This window comes from Nestor notabilis, unplaced genomic scaffold (genome assembly GCF_000696875.1).
Source record: "Nestor notabilis isolate BGI_N333 unplaced genomic scaffold, ASM69687v1 scaffold27203, whole genome shotgun sequence".
Taxonomy (NCBI): Eukaryota; Metazoa; Chordata; class Aves; order Psittaciformes; family Psittacidae; genus Nestor; species Nestor notabilis.
The window spans coordinates 10,578-26,204 of record NW_009920994.1 but is presented as its reverse complement, the minus strand read 5'-3'; the positions used below and the strand labels follow the sequence as shown (position 1 = coordinate 26,204).

The 15,627-nt window shown below is 34.4% G+C and overlaps 1 protein-coding gene across 1 annotated transcript in view; it reads right to left on the bottom strand.

The window, feature by feature from the left end:
• MICU3 (mitochondrial calcium uptake family, member 3) overlaps nt 1-14,923 on the bottom strand; it is a gene marked incomplete at its 5' end in the record, with an annotated part of 38,590 nt that extends 23,667 nt beyond the window's left edge. The window contains 5 exons of the mRNA XM_010010943.1: nt 4,467-4,549; nt 5,960-6,007; nt 9,843-9,921; nt 10,780-10,811; nt 14,770-14,923. Coding sequence (XP_010009245.1) covers nt 4,467-4,549; nt 5,960-6,007; nt 9,843-9,921; nt 10,780-10,811; nt 14,770-14,923 — 396 coding nt within the window. The remainder of the gene's footprint in view (nt 1-4,466; nt 4,550-5,959; nt 6,008-9,842; nt 9,922-10,779; nt 10,812-14,769) is intronic.
• Between the last annotated feature and the right edge of the window lie 704 nt (nt 14,924-15,627).

The window sequence follows — 15,627 nt, the reverse complement described above, 5'->3', positions numbered from 1 at the left end:
AACACCTTCAAGTCTTGTAAAATACCCCTTTCACAACTTTCTCTAAGAGCTTTAAACATGACTTCTGAGAAAACCTCAAATACCAGATCTAAACCATACAGATTCTTGAGCATATTTATTTTTTGAAATTCTAGAGTCTTCCAAGGACTGATCTGTTCTTTTCTTCCGTTATAAGTATCTGTTTTATTTTTATTTATAGTAATACTTGTTAATATTACCAAGCAATTAGAAAAAAAGTGTCACAATGTTTACTTTTCACTGCAAGAGAGATCACTAAGTATATAGGATGCCATCTACACCTCTACCAGCAATCTTCAGCTTTCGCAACCTGCATGTGAAAATATTGTACTGCCACTTGTAGCATTTGCTAATCTGAAAGTGGGCTGGAAAAAGTATAAATGCTGTGGGTAAAAAATTTCTTCTATCTAGAATATGTTATTTTCAGAACCAAACATCATGGCATAGAGACACAACTGTGGCAGTTGTTTCAAAGATCTGATTTTACCTACTAGAAGTCTGATAAAAACCTGATACTGTAATGACATGAACACAGAGCTCCCCAGGGACCAGAATGTGAAAGACAGAGTGTGTGTGATAAATTTTGCAAGCAAATTTATCAAATTGAATTTCAGAATACCGCACTTCAGAGAAGGCAGATTACGCAGACAAAGGGTTCAGCGAGATCTACTGCAGGGGCGTAAGAACACTGAAATAAATAAACAGTGTTTAGTGATTAAACAGCAAATGAATTTATAAATAACGTTTTATGAATTTCCAAAATTGATTACTGTGTTCTGGAATTGTCTCTTTCCAGAATAGAGCAGAATATTGTGTGTATATATTTTTGAGTACGGGATCAATTTACAGACCTTAGGTTTTTTCTCATTTTTTTGCAAACCTGCAGTCACAAATTACCATAACCTATGCTGACAAGGAAAGAGTCACGATAGGACATTTAGCTGGATGGTGTAGAGTATTACACAGCTTGCAACCCTAAACTGTGGAAAGAAGAAAAGTAAATCAAGAGAGAGAAGTAGAAAGAAAATACCTTGTAAAAAGTGAAGTGACAAGCCATCAAGTAGGAGAGAACAGTGGCAGCAATTGAAAACCAAAAAAGAACAGTAAAAAGCAATGCATCCTTGGATGTATTTCCCCTGCCACAGAGGCAAAAGGAGTAGGATTCTGTTGCATTCATCATTAAACCACTTGCTAAACTTCTGGAAATGGATCTTTTGTTCAGAAGAAGTGCTACAGGATACCAGTGAGTCGAAAAGTGAATGCAAAAAGGATCTAGGAGTACTTTCATAGGAGCATTGTTTGAAAGAGGATAATGAGACTGACTGCTGAAAGCAGCAAAACCAAGATCTCCTGTAACAAGGCAACACGATCCTTCTGTTCCCTGACCTCCACTCTATGGCATAAGCAAAGAGGAAAGCACAAACACCATGGAATTAGTTTACAAACCCACTAAAGCTGTTATCAGAAAAATTAAGTGTTTGTCAACTCTTCATTACACATACTCTTCAAAAATTACATGTAATCCCTACACCAATCTCTTTAAACTCTCTACATTTGCAAATCTGAATAGTGTTAACTATACTTTCAATCCCATGACTGTAATCAGCGGAGAAGTATACTGCAAATGTTAGATATCATTCCAACAGCAACACTTAAGAGTGTCCTGCTACCAGGCACACAGGAGATGATGCACATGCAGGTAAGGCAAGTAGAGATGCCAAATGTATGTTCTGGGGCCAGGTCTATCACAGCTGCGGCATCACTGAATCAACTTTTATTTTCATATTTACTTTTATTTACACAGACGTTATCTTATCTACCTGCTGATCTATTTTAGTCTTTCTCACTTCAGATATAACATTCTGACTTACAGGTTTTGATGTAATTTTTGAAGGGTCACTGACACAGTAATCAAGCGTTTAGGATCAGGTCTAATTTATACAAATTTGTTAAATACAGTCATAGGTGGAGAACAGTATATCTAATGTTGGAAAATTCTACATTCTTCTATCCACCAAGACTGGTAAAGAAAAAGAATAAGAAGGAGAAGTTTTTATCAGGAACTATGGCAGAGAACAAATGAAAAGCAAGATGTGACGAAGACTATAGAAGCATGATTAGAAAGAAAGATGAAATATCCACAGTTAAATGTTGTCCTTGCTTCCTGCCTTATATACTTATTTGATTTCATTCTCAGCATCAGCTTCTGTAAGACAAAGCCTCCTGCTTCAATTTCCTCCCATTTAGCTATTGTAATGGAAGCCTTTTTTAAAAGGAGAAAAAAAAAGTTGTCAGTCTAGTCCATCACATTCCGTTTTATTGACTCATGAAAGACCTTTTTTTTTTTTTACTTCTTCCTCTATTTTCCTTTAGCCAATTAATCCAGTGTTTGCTGGCTTTTTCCCTCAAGTGGAAGAGACAGTTGTTAGGAATTAGCAATTGTAAATATATATACATTTAATACAAGAATACAAAAAATTATCAGCACGCCACAATTTGAAAGTGGTGACAGCTTCCAGAATAAACAAGACCTGTTCTGCTTAAGCTAGGCCACAAGAAAACAAGACCTCAGATCTCACTTCCTTGAAAAGGAGAATTGAGGGAAGTTCAGTGTTTTGAGGACAGTTCCTTTCACATTTCCCATTTCTTTAGCTTAGCATAGCTTATATCAATCAAGCCTTGTAACTTCACTTGAAAACAATTAAGAAACAGCACACAGGAAATTAGGAGGTCTTCGTTTTAGATAAACCATGGTCTGGAACTGAAATCCATTCCATGTGCCTGTTTCCTCTTTATATTTTGTTCTATTTTCTTCTTCTTCAGTTAGGCATTGGGCTTTTTCTCATGCGTTTTACTGCATTTATTTATAAACTCAACTATACAAAAAATGTCTGAAGAATTGATATCTTCTGCAAATATATTTTTTACAAACATCTGATTAAATTCTTCTAAATATTTTTTATTCTATTAATCACCTGTACTTGTTCAGTAGAAAATAAAGGCCTTGTGCAGTCTTCAGAAAGCTTGTCTAAACCACTAACCACAACATTTTAAATGCCAATTTTGAAAGAAATGTCCAAACCTATGGTTTTGCCATAACTGAGTGTTTCAGTGTAATTCCAGACATCTGCTGCGTATGGATATTACTGATTTACAAACCTCTGATTTATACTGCATTGTGCAGTTTGTTAATGTAAAACCATGTAGGCGCCATGAAATCAGAAGCCTCAGTGCTGAGTGGGCAATCTTCTGCATTTCATGATTTTTAAAAAAATGACCAATTTTTTACTTCTTCAGTGACATTAATTTAGAACAGCATTAACTATTCTCTCTTTTTCTCTTTTTAATCAGAAAATAAATAACATTAACATAAACCTGAAACAGCACTCTTGTTCCAAGGCTTTTTAATTTTATACTTGTCAGTGCAAACATGATTCTCCTGTACTTAGTGGACCCTATCACCTTAAAAATGATGAAATATTAGAATTTTAAAATGCAATTATCAGATTTATCACGATCAAAATCAATTTATAGTGGGTGATTTAAGGCTTTTTGAAGATTTTCTGTCAAGTGCCTAATTATTCTTAATGCACAAATCTCAATTAAGTGAAATAAGCCAATTTTTCTTTCAAACACTGGGCCTTTTAGAACTGTTTAAATTTCTAACCAGAAGAAAAATAAACTCTCTGTTTAAATAACTGGCAAGAAGTATTTACAGAACTGCTTTTTCCAAGCAATAAACTGAGTAAAGCTCTTGTTTGAAAAATACTGTAATTCAGATTTGTAATTAACAAAACCATGGATATAATGAAACTACTGACAAATTCTAGATGTCCTGCCAACTGTTCCTAAATTATTCAGCCCAAAATCAATTTTGCTATCAGGAATTTTCTCCTTAAAAAGAAATCACTGAACTCCAGTTTAACAAATTGCCTCAGCATATGGATTTCATAGGCTGAACTAGATTATATATACACAGTATGTTTTATTTCATCAAAAATCTTCTCCAAAACAGATGATAGTATCACATTATGTCAGTCAACATTTGCAGGTCACCTGGGTTTATATGCAAAATGAATGACAAAGTGAAGTGGTCTCCCAGGAAAAGATTCTTTTGCAAGTCCCTCCACTATTATGGTAATTAAATTATTCTGCTGACCACTGATACAACAATATTATTTTAATAGGCTAATTACCTGTGAATGGAGTACCAATTAAAAAGATCCAGAATAAAAACTGGAATTAAGATTCAAAAATCATTATATGCAACACACCTGTGCACTGTAATAAGGAGCTACTGATTACGATTTACATTACATTTGCCATTTACATTAAATAAGACACAACCACATTCAGTCAACAGCTCATATTCTCATTATTACTGACATCAGACAAAAAATGAACTTGAAAAGTAGATAAAAATACTTAAAGAATAAAAATATACATACCACTAAGAATTCCTTTTTGTCCACCATCTCATTGCCATCAGTATCAAACATGTTGAAAGCAATTCTAAAGCCTGCATGTGGCTCTGCAAAAAAAAAAAAAAATCCCTATCAAGTTATTTATTTGCTTGGAAAGAAATCAAATATAGAACTATAAGAAATTATTTGGTGTCTGTTTGTAACAGCCATATCCTCAACTAATTTGAATTAATGCATTTGTGTACATAGTAAATGCAAATCCTAACATCTGTAAAATCCATGTTACGAAAACAGAAGGCATGCTCACAGATTCTTAGATTAGGGGAAATAGTAGCAATAGAACATGAAATATTAAAAAAAGAAAAATCACACAGCACTGGCTGGTTGGGTAGTTTAGAGTGTTATAACTAGAGTCCGTTTTGTTACAAAACACAAATTTGTAGAAAATAAATTTTCTGTGAAAACACAGCATTCTAATAGACACTTTAAAAAGTTTTGCAAAAATGGTGTAAGATGCAACTTCTGGTCAAAACAAATGATGTGTTGAAAAAGACCCAGAATTTCTTGTTTACGTGTCTAGACTCTCTGAAATACAAAATTAGGTTCGAATTTTGAATTATTTCTGAAATATAGAGATTTTGAAGGTAACTCTAAGTGAAGCTTTAGGCAACATTTTGGTGATACTCAATAATTTTCAATATGGATTAATAATGCCCAGAAGTTAGTAAAGATAACAAGGAATTTATGGAAGAATATACACCGATCCAACAGTTAGATTGTAAGGGTTCAGGGTCAAGTTCCTGCTCTGATTCATAGTAAGAATCCAGACCATGTCTGGAGACAAAACCCGCTAATTAATTCAATAAAAATGTTTTAATTACATACAAACAGAATAGAAGTGAAACACTTCGCTCCTTCCCAAAAAACACCTCTTTAAAATCAAAACATAGCCTGTATTGGCTTAGATTAAGTTATTCTACTTTGGTTTTATGGATGGTAGGAGAATAAGTATTCAATTTTGTTAGTGTTTTCTAGCATAAACAAACATTTACTTCAGTTTGGCAGGTTTTGTATTTTATCACTGTCTCGCTGACGTCACCCATTATGGACTAATAGGTGAAAGAACCCCGTAAGAATGTGTATCTTTCTCTTCTCCCTATACTCAGTATCCTTTATGAACTTCAGATAGAACTTTTGTAGGAATTTCAAAGAAGAAAATAAATTTAAGGTCTTAACCGGAGCTTAGCTGAAATGTACGGCTCAGCTTTCTCATCAGTAAAAGGTGTTCACATCAGTAAAAGCTCGCCTAGATAATAAAGCACTTAAATAAAACATAACACAAGATTCCAGTAGGACAGAAGAGTTTCGAATGGACACAGAGACGTATGATATGTAAGAAAAAGGAAAGGAAAGAGTACTGTAACATACAACACATAAAGAACTTGTAAATTTATACAAAAACTTTTGGTTTTGTTTGTGGTTGGTTGGTTGTTTTTTTCCCTTCCAAGAATACTTACTTGTTAAAATACATAAGAGGAATAAATATTCTGTGTAAGATATCACACCTGAAGACAAAACAAAAAGTTATGCCATATTAGTTTTACCTTGTCTTCACATCCAACCTGAAAATATTAAATCTATATATAAGAGGAACAATTGTTGTATATGCATATACATACTTGTGTACATGTGACTGTATTCAAGCTGGTCAATGAGTTATTTGTCTAAAATACTGATCTATGGGGTGGAGGGTTTTGTTTGGGTTTTGTGTTTTACTATTTTAGGGGAGGAATACATTGAATATGGCAAATAGACAAGTACAGTCAGTGGAGAATGGCTCATTAAACAGAAGCTGGCTAGATACTTAGAAGTTAATACAAATTACTTACTTGATTTTCTTTCCTAAAACCCCACTGATAGCTCATGACAACACTCTCTAACAGCATGAGAACATTAATAGTGCTCCCTCTTGACAAGTACCATCTGAATACAGTTCTTGACTTTAATACGTATTTCCTAAATTCATGCCCTATATTAATTGAAAACTTGGCCTCATGTTACTTATGAAAGCACAGATTTTGAGTTGTCCTTATATGAACATTTTCATAATCATTACCTGAAGTTTACACTAAAATTTATACTAAATGAATGCATAATTTTGTTACGCATTTTTAAAGCCTCTCAGAGTCATTTGTACTATCCCTTCTTCTACGTTCAGAAGTAATTTAAGGAATACAATCTAAGCTTTTAACCTTTCATTAGATGTCAAAAGGCAATGACAGTGTGGAATGGCACTTCCTTTTCTCTTCAGCAGTGATTAAGGCAAAATTTAAATTAAAAGGTGAAGTGAATATGCAAATAGTATGTCTGGTACTATAACCTGTACTTCTGCTTTTTTCTAGCTGTGGGGTATAGAGATAACATTGCAGAATGCCCATAGTACCAACAAAGAGAAGCATCTTACAGTTCAGTAAGTACTGAAAACAGTGACTTGCAGCTTTCCCAAAAGCCCTTAGCTCTAACGATCTCCAACACTGAACTAGCAAAACTGGTTCTTGATTTCTGACCAACTGATTTTGTCTGTACTCCAAAACCAAAAGTGTTAAGTCAGTCCACAATACCAGACTATTTCAAAAGAGTAAGAAAAAAGTAATTAGATGCCTGAGAGTAAAGATGTCTATCAATTGGGGTTTTCAAAAGTTGCTGGCTGTCTCCTTGATTTCAGTCCAAGTCAGGTGCAAACATTTTTCTAAAAACAGCCACATCTTTGGATGTTTAAATATCTTTTAAAATCTGACTTAACTGAGTATGTAACAAAGCATGTAAAGTCATCTGATTTTTTTTCACTGAAAACCCTGTGCAATTAAAACATTTTATCATTTTACATTTACTGAACACATTTAGCATCTTCTACTAATATATACAGCACCAAAAGTTCTAAATTAAATCTGTACTGTAGCAATACTCAGGGGGGACTCTCTGTCCTCTTGAATAGCTGAGATTTTAATATCTCAGCTATACTTCTCTTGGATCTGTCCAAATTTCTAAATGCCTCCGAAAACCTTCAATGATACTTCAATACTCCTCCTCAAGAGCAATTGTCCTGAAAGAGGAGGATCTTCAAGAGAATCAGGTCATCTATCCTCAAACATAAAATATCCAACCATGGAGATCTTAAACCCTCAACCTTTGTTAGCTTAAACACTGCTCATCCAACTTCCACTCCATTCATCAAAAAAATAAAGATTTTCCCACCTTTTGATCCAAGAAAAAATTTAACTCTTCAGAATCAAGATTATAGTACTGCTAGTAGATCTAGTTAGGAAGGCTACCAAGCATTTTTAATACCACCTACTCTTTTCCTCAATTTACACATAGCTCCACACTGAAGATTAGCGAAGATTAAATGCAGGCATTTAAGTACACATGTTCTATGCTTTCTCTTCTTGATTTTATACAGCAGCTTGCAGAAATTAGTTTTCAAAGCCCTGCTTGAATCTTTGGACAAGCAGCTGTCAAGAAATCAGATACCTCAAAGGTTCTCATCCAGTGATGTAAAGAATTCTTTAACAGCCAGTCAGTAAATTTAAATATGTATTTTTGTTTGTTTGATGACACCTTCTTTGTTGTAAAACAGAGGAAGAAGGTGTGTTTGTAAGCAGTCCCTCACAGGTACTACTGAGAAAGCAGTATAAAAGACCTTGAAAGCATTCTCTTCTTTTGTTTGTACTGGTATATTGTGGCTGTAGATAGTTCTGGTTGATTGCTCTCAGTGTTACAGGAGAAAGGTTCTGAAATGACGATTGAATAGAAACAAAAGCTTACACTAAAATAGAAGAGAGGGAGGTCACTCTGGGGTAAAACATAAAAATAAAACTTAAGGACAACTGGCACAAACCTAAGTGGCTCATCTGATTTAAATCAATCTATAGCAAAATACATGGGCATAGGCTTCTGCTACTTTCTTCATATTAAAATGTGCGCATTTTAAAGAAAATTAGTAAACTAATAAATAAAAAAAACCTCACTAATGAAGGATTAAGGAGACCTGAATTCTATTCCAATTCCTTTCACTGGCTTACTGAATGAACTTGTCAGTCATAAGACCCATCATCTTTTCTTTTATTAACTATAAAAAGGGATAACGGAACTCACTTTTTCATAAAGCATGTTGAAAAGCTATGGCACTGCTAAAGCTTATTACTAATTTTACCAGATTATGATGCCAGTTTTGAGTGCTCTGATTCCACCAACTTCTGTAGAATTTCACTGGCAGAAAACTGGAGTAAAATATTGTAGAATTAAGACTGCACACTGCAAATATTTTATTACAGACCTACTAAGCAACACAGAGGGGTATTTTTTCCCACTGATAACATACTGATGTAACAGATTCTGAAGCTGAATTTTTATGTAACTAATATTTCAGAAGTCAGCTGTTCTGACTATACAGAGAGCAGCCTAGAGCAAGGAAATACAAGAAAATACAGTGCAAAGATGTGCCAGCTTTGCATCTCTGGAATTCTGGCTGCAGACTCAGGGGAAAAAAGCAAGCACTTCCATGCACTAGATTCAAACTTGAGATCCTCCTCTTACATGCATACTTACTCCGTTAGTAAATTTGAGCTACACTTAAAATAGATCCATCAATTACATGCACGAATTTGATTGAAATTTCGTTGCTGGTATGCTTATTTTAAACATTCCTAAACCATCTTTATTTTATACCAATTACTTGTGGCTGCTTTTTAAAACATTTTAAAATGCCCCACCAGATTTTTGCCATTCTGAATATAAGCAAAGGAATATGTGGATTATTTATCACAACTAACTTATAAATGTCTGATACAAGCCATCATAAAAAAAAAAAAAAAAAAAAGGGACGAGAAGTGGCTCTTGGCTCTTCCTTTACCAATAGTGTGTTTTAAAAGCTATCAAAGCCCTTATCTGCAGAATTTAAAGGAATATATAGCATTTCTGAAACTGTCTCTTTGTGAAGAAAATGCTTATTTAGTGATATAAGATACCATTACTCTCTTTAAAAATAAGCACATCACTGAACCTATTAAAAAAAAGTAAAGAGATAGTGTCTTCATTAGAATATTGTACTTATGGTCTATAGATCATTCTTTGTCACAATGACCTGAACTTGAAACATTCAAACACCAATTTAACGAACCCTAAGATACCAATTCACTTGAAGAGCCTAGCTGAAAGATGGAATGATTAAAACACTGTAGAAACTAAAGAGAATTTTTTCATGCAGTAAAATGTAGAAAGCAACAAATGCTTTTTATCTTGTTGAAGATGTGACTCAGATTAAAGCACAACATCACTTCAGCCACACTAAATTAACACAAGTGATAATTTGTTTCAGGAAAATGAACTACTATCCCTCACCTTTCTCATTAAGATTACGAAAAAGTTTGGATGATCCTTTCCAAACTGGTGGTGTCTCCATGAGGATCTGATTCAGCTCCTAAAATAAGATTTAAAAAAGATAAAAGTATATGTTTAAATATTTGATGAAATAGTTAACAGATTATGAGTAAATGCTAGGAATCAATATAAAAGACAAGGAACTGCATGCAAATCTACTGGTTAATTTAACTTCAGTTTACCACAATGACTTTGGAGGTACTCAAGCACATAGACAAATTTTGCACACATGATAACTGCAATAAATACTCATCCGCATGAATACTATTTGCAGAGTTGGAGAGAGATATGTAATGAATTTGCTGCTGAAATTACTCACCACTGCTCATATTCACTGAAGCCAAGGATAAGTCCCCCTAGATTTCAGTAATGTTTTCATGCAAGTTCCAAGCAACTGCTCTTTTAAAACACTCAACCTGAACTAAAGCAAACTTCACCCATGAATACGAATGTACTTTACTTAAAATACAGAGATACAGATAGAGTCTTTTTGCAGTCGTACAAATGTGAGAAAAAAAAAAAAAGAGACACTTAACATGGCAAAACGTAGCAAATGACATAAGTATTGTACGCAGTTTTCCATGTACCTATTACACTGAAGATACTAAAGAAACTCAAGTCAGATATGGGCTGAGGAAGGAACTGACAGAGGCTTGAGAAAGTCAGTAAATCCACCATAACAGGCACAGCTGCCCAAGTAAGTATCTTTGAGACTCTGCACTCAGCTGAGTCTGAAGTGACAAAAAAGAAGAAATTAGAGTCTCTTTCTTTTTAAAAAAAAAAAAAAAAAAAAAATCAAAAATGTCCCTTATTTCTCCTGTGACTAGGTTTATCTCATGAAAAAAAGTAAGTGTATCAAAATCTACAGTTTTAAGACAGCACAGGAATTATTTCCCACCTGCTTTGAAAGGGATCGCCACTTTTTAGTACCTGCAACAAAAGACAAAGTTATGAATGCACAGAATTTGTTTATGCCAATGTGGTGTCATAAAAATTAGACTGCATCTATATTATGTTTTCTAACCAAAGAAGAGCTATTTTGCCTACTGCATGAGGACAGTATTTGACCTGGTTCCAAAAAATTCTCTTTTGTTATTTAAGAAATAATTAGCTTAATACATACATAAACTCCTAACTTTAAAGAACCAATTCAGATGTATAGTTTTTAATCCAACTCTGGTTCAGTAAGAGAAAGTATTTTCTACCTCCAAAATACACCATTAAAACATTAAACAGGAAATAGAGGGCATTCATGTTAACCAGTGGTATCAATATCCTGAAATGATTACTTAGTAGCAGCAGTATTACAAAGCAGATTGTAGGAAGACCTGGATTCTGCTCTGGCTTCAGGGGTTGGAGCCTTTTAAAGCAAATCCAGAAAAAAAAAAGTCCTTGAAGCTACAGCAGGTGCCAAGACTCCCTTTGGCCATTCCCAATAACTTGGGTCCATGCTTCCTTTTACACCTTCTGTCATGCTCAATGTTTTGTTAGTAGTCTTAAGAGAGGAGCTGAAGAGGGCCTCCAGTTCAGAGCTGTAACTGCTTGTTAACAGTGAAAACTGATGAGTAAGACTGAGCAGATGCTTTTTTCCCAATGCCTCACATGACAGACTCCAGGAGCAAAGATACTTGCATTTGACAACAGTTGTCTGAAAGTATCCAAGAGGTTCATCATCACCCAAGACAAACATGTGCACAGATTCAATATTAAGATAAAGCACTGTGAATATCAAAATTCACAAAGGTACAAAAAGTAGCATAGCGTGTGGTCAAATCCATAACTTTCCGGTTGGTAAAGGCTCATTTTATAGAGCAAACCACTCTGGTATTAGAAATCCCTTCCTTATGATGAACTCCATGCTCTATGAAGTAATTACCACGATACAGCAGCTACTCACTATAGTCTATCATTAGTTCATGGCTAGAAACTTACTGAAATTTTAGTTTTACATCTTGGTAAAGGTTAGCACCAAGACTGTCCACAAAACTGTAGACAAATTCCAGTCTAACTATGGTGGAATTACATCAAGCAACAGCATAACATGAGCTAGCAGATTTTCATATATTTTTCAGTTTAAATTGTTAACGTCAATTAAAGTCTTGTTTCAAGATATTAAATACCTCCCCCAACAATCTCATTTGCCATACGAATTGATATATGTTTATGCCTACCATAAAACACTTGGGGAATAAATATATCTAACTTTCCCATCAGATAACTTCCCAGTCTCATACGTTATATATAGATTTTCTTTCTGGACAAGCAAGTGAAAATTTATCTTACAGCTCAGTGTTAGTCTAAAATTACTATAGTTAGAGCTAAAGAGAACAAAATACATTTCCTCTTCTCTTAATTGGCTTTCTAAATATATAAACATATATATAGATGACAAAAATGTATCAAGCATGACTGCTAAAACTATTGTATTTTCCCAAATGACAGCCTGCACCAAAAAATCATCAGCAAGTTAATTACAGCATTTATCATATACCTATTTTTATAATAACCATCTGGAGTCAAAAGTTACATTTCACAAAAGAAAATATACTCTTGCAGTATTAGTTAGTGTTTAATCAAAAAAGGAAGTGAACACCCTCTTGACTTTTGTAGGGTTTACAAGATTTCCAAAGTAAATCTATCACAATAGACGCATTCACTCCATCACAAATCTCATTCAGGTCTAGTATTATTAGCTTTTCTAAAAAGCAGACACAAAGAGCTACTATTATTACTCTTCAAAGGGCATTTTTGCTTTTTGACAAAACTCAAGACCTTTCTAGTCTTCATCCACAAAAAAAAAAAAAAAAAAAAGCCAGGGGAATGTTTTTTTCCTGCAAAATACAGATGCTCTACTGTGTCAGCCTGAATGGACTCGATTATTCTCAACTTGAAACTTATTTACAAAATGATTCAAAAATACCAAATAAGATGTTTAGAATGCATTATTTTATTCAGAAAAATACCTTCCTTAAACTTATTACTTTCAACAGAGCACAGCAGAAAATTAAGACTTGCCCAAACAGACAAAGCTGTACTTTGACAAAGCTGCAGTACAAAGGTTAAAATCAACACAGTTGGAGATCAAAAGCTCGAAGTGGTAATCTGCAGGATATCTACTTCATCTATTATTTCCTACTTGTCAGCCTTCTTCCAAACGTCCCACACAATGACTTCCACTATAATGAAGTCATCCACTTCTACTTAGTTACAGCCTCTTATGCTATCCCTTAAAATAACTATCTCAGTCATGTAATCTCTGATACTAGTCTATAAAACTAAAGGACATCCAGGTTAGTTTTGCTTTCCGTCTCAGAGACGAACTGGATGCACAGGAAGGATTTTGGTACATAAAAGATTTGCCACACTCAGAAGGCTGCCTAACTGTTCAACTCCAGCTTTCTTCACCTTTGGCATGAGATGAACAGAATGCCTTTGTGAACTTAACATTTTTTACTTTGGTTTGGTTTTTAAATCTGAATACCTACTGTCAGGAAACAAATTTCTTTATCATGGAAAAATCTTAATAGAAAATCATACATACAGTGCATTCAAACCAATCAAACTGTCATAAAATTGAGTTAAACTGAAATGTTTAACTGACGTCCAGTATATGGCACAAATGCTTCATGACCATACATGGTGAAACCCAATTCCATAGTAACAACAAAAGGAGGATTTGGAAATCTGGGCAGAGGAAGTAGATGTAAAATGCTGATGTGTATTTGTATTAGCTTCTGTGATAAGGAATGTGCTTCCTCTCTTTTAATTGCAGAGCTAAAAAAGAGAATGAAGATTTGCTTTCTGGTAAAGAGTTTCAAAGTTTTCCAAGTTTTCACCATCTAAGCTTCTGTCTTCACTGTTACAATGAGATTATATCTTTATTCAAAAGTTATAGAAGTTTTGATCACTGATGTGCCACGACTGAATTCTTTCCCCGTTTCATTACTGTTTAGAGAACAAAGGGGAAAAACCTAACATCTGTGCAGAGCTTTAAGCTCTCCATTGACTGTTTTAGCTGCTTTTGACTGTTCTCTATACTAGCTTTGTGGTGTAGGCTTTAGGAAGAAAGACCTAAGGTGAGTTATTATACATGTCACACCTGAGCAAAGATATTCACTTTCCCCAGAAGTTGTGTGCTGCTACCAATGCACTGCAAGCCTGAGGGCTAGGAAATCAAACTACATCAGAAATAGATCACCTTACTATTTAGTCACTCTTTGATACTTAAAGCAAACATTTTACAATAAGTGAATTAAAGCTGATAGTTTATTTTTCATTAATTTAATTAACACATAGTGCTAACTCTGGCAACTTCTAAGCGTAGAAAGTAGATCCCCTGGGGGATTGAAACTTTTAGTCAAAGCATGTTATTTAGAAAGATGTGATATAGTTGTAAAATCTCTGTAGGGCAAAAAAATCCCAACACGATAGCAGATTACAATTTAAGATGGCAAAAATTGCAAAATAACACTATCCTAAATTATTTAGGGAACTCATATCTTGCCTGCCTGTTTACACAGAAACTTCTCAGAGGAGGAGCAAGAGTTTTACAGCTATACTGGCCTGCTCAGAAAAAAAAAGGTAACTGTAACTGTGTCACTGCAAATGGTACAAATGAACTTCTTGTCTTTCATGCCTGTTGAGCTATCTGTGACCTCTAAGACAAGAACATTTAAATAATGACTAGTATACAGATGTTTACAATCTAATAACAATCAGGATACTGATTGTATGCACTTGGGAATAACATTAAAAACAAAATTCTGGAAGATGCAGTACCTTTTTACCACAATCAGAAACAGAAGTAGTAATCAAAAGCAAATGGAAAAGTAACAGACATGACTGGCATTTTCCCTAGCAATTTAACCAATACAAAATTCCTGCTTACGTTTGGGCTCATCACTTGTGACAGCCTGAATGAAGTCGTATGGAGTCATATATAGCTGTCCTTCAAATTCTAAACTGGCAAACCTGCGAAACCGTTGCTCCCGAGGAGTTGCATAAAGCTCCAGATCTTCAAGGTCGGATCTGTTTTCTGTAACCTTGAAAGACAGAAGGAAACAATTTTAATGTACGAAAGAAGTTTTGGTTTACAATTTCCACTGCCATTCACCATAGAGAAACTGTAAATGTAAAGGTGATAATTCATAAGGTCCATGCATTCAAATATTTTTCTATGAGAGCTGAAACTACAATCAGGATTTCACTGCTATCATTTTTGGCCTTCTACAATTTTAGCAATATATCTTTATGTATTCAAATTGCTGACACCTTCCAAGCTCAAAAAAAAAAAAAAAAAAAAAAAAGGGAAAAATAAAAAGAGAGAACTTGAATCACAGAATAAGGGGCAACTACTTTGACTCAAGGAAATCCAAGCAACTTCACCAGTCAAACTTGAAACAGCTCTGCCAAAATTATTTAGTTCTCTGACATTCCAGAAGAGAATGGAATAACTTTTTTTTCAAATATTGCTTCTTAGTGTAGAGCACAGCTGTTGACAATAATAAGCAAGACACCTCCATAATATACCCCAGTGTAAATCTACGCATACCACTGTATCAAGTATCCAATGCAATTAAAGCTGTCATACTTGCAAACAGAAGAAGACAAAAGCACAACTACTCCTTCAGAGTTGCTACTATATGTCAGCAAGCTCACACCTCATGAGAGTTTATAGATGTCAGGAGTCTCTGGTATATTTACCATCTAGATGATTTACATGTAAACTTAGTAGTACAAAACCATT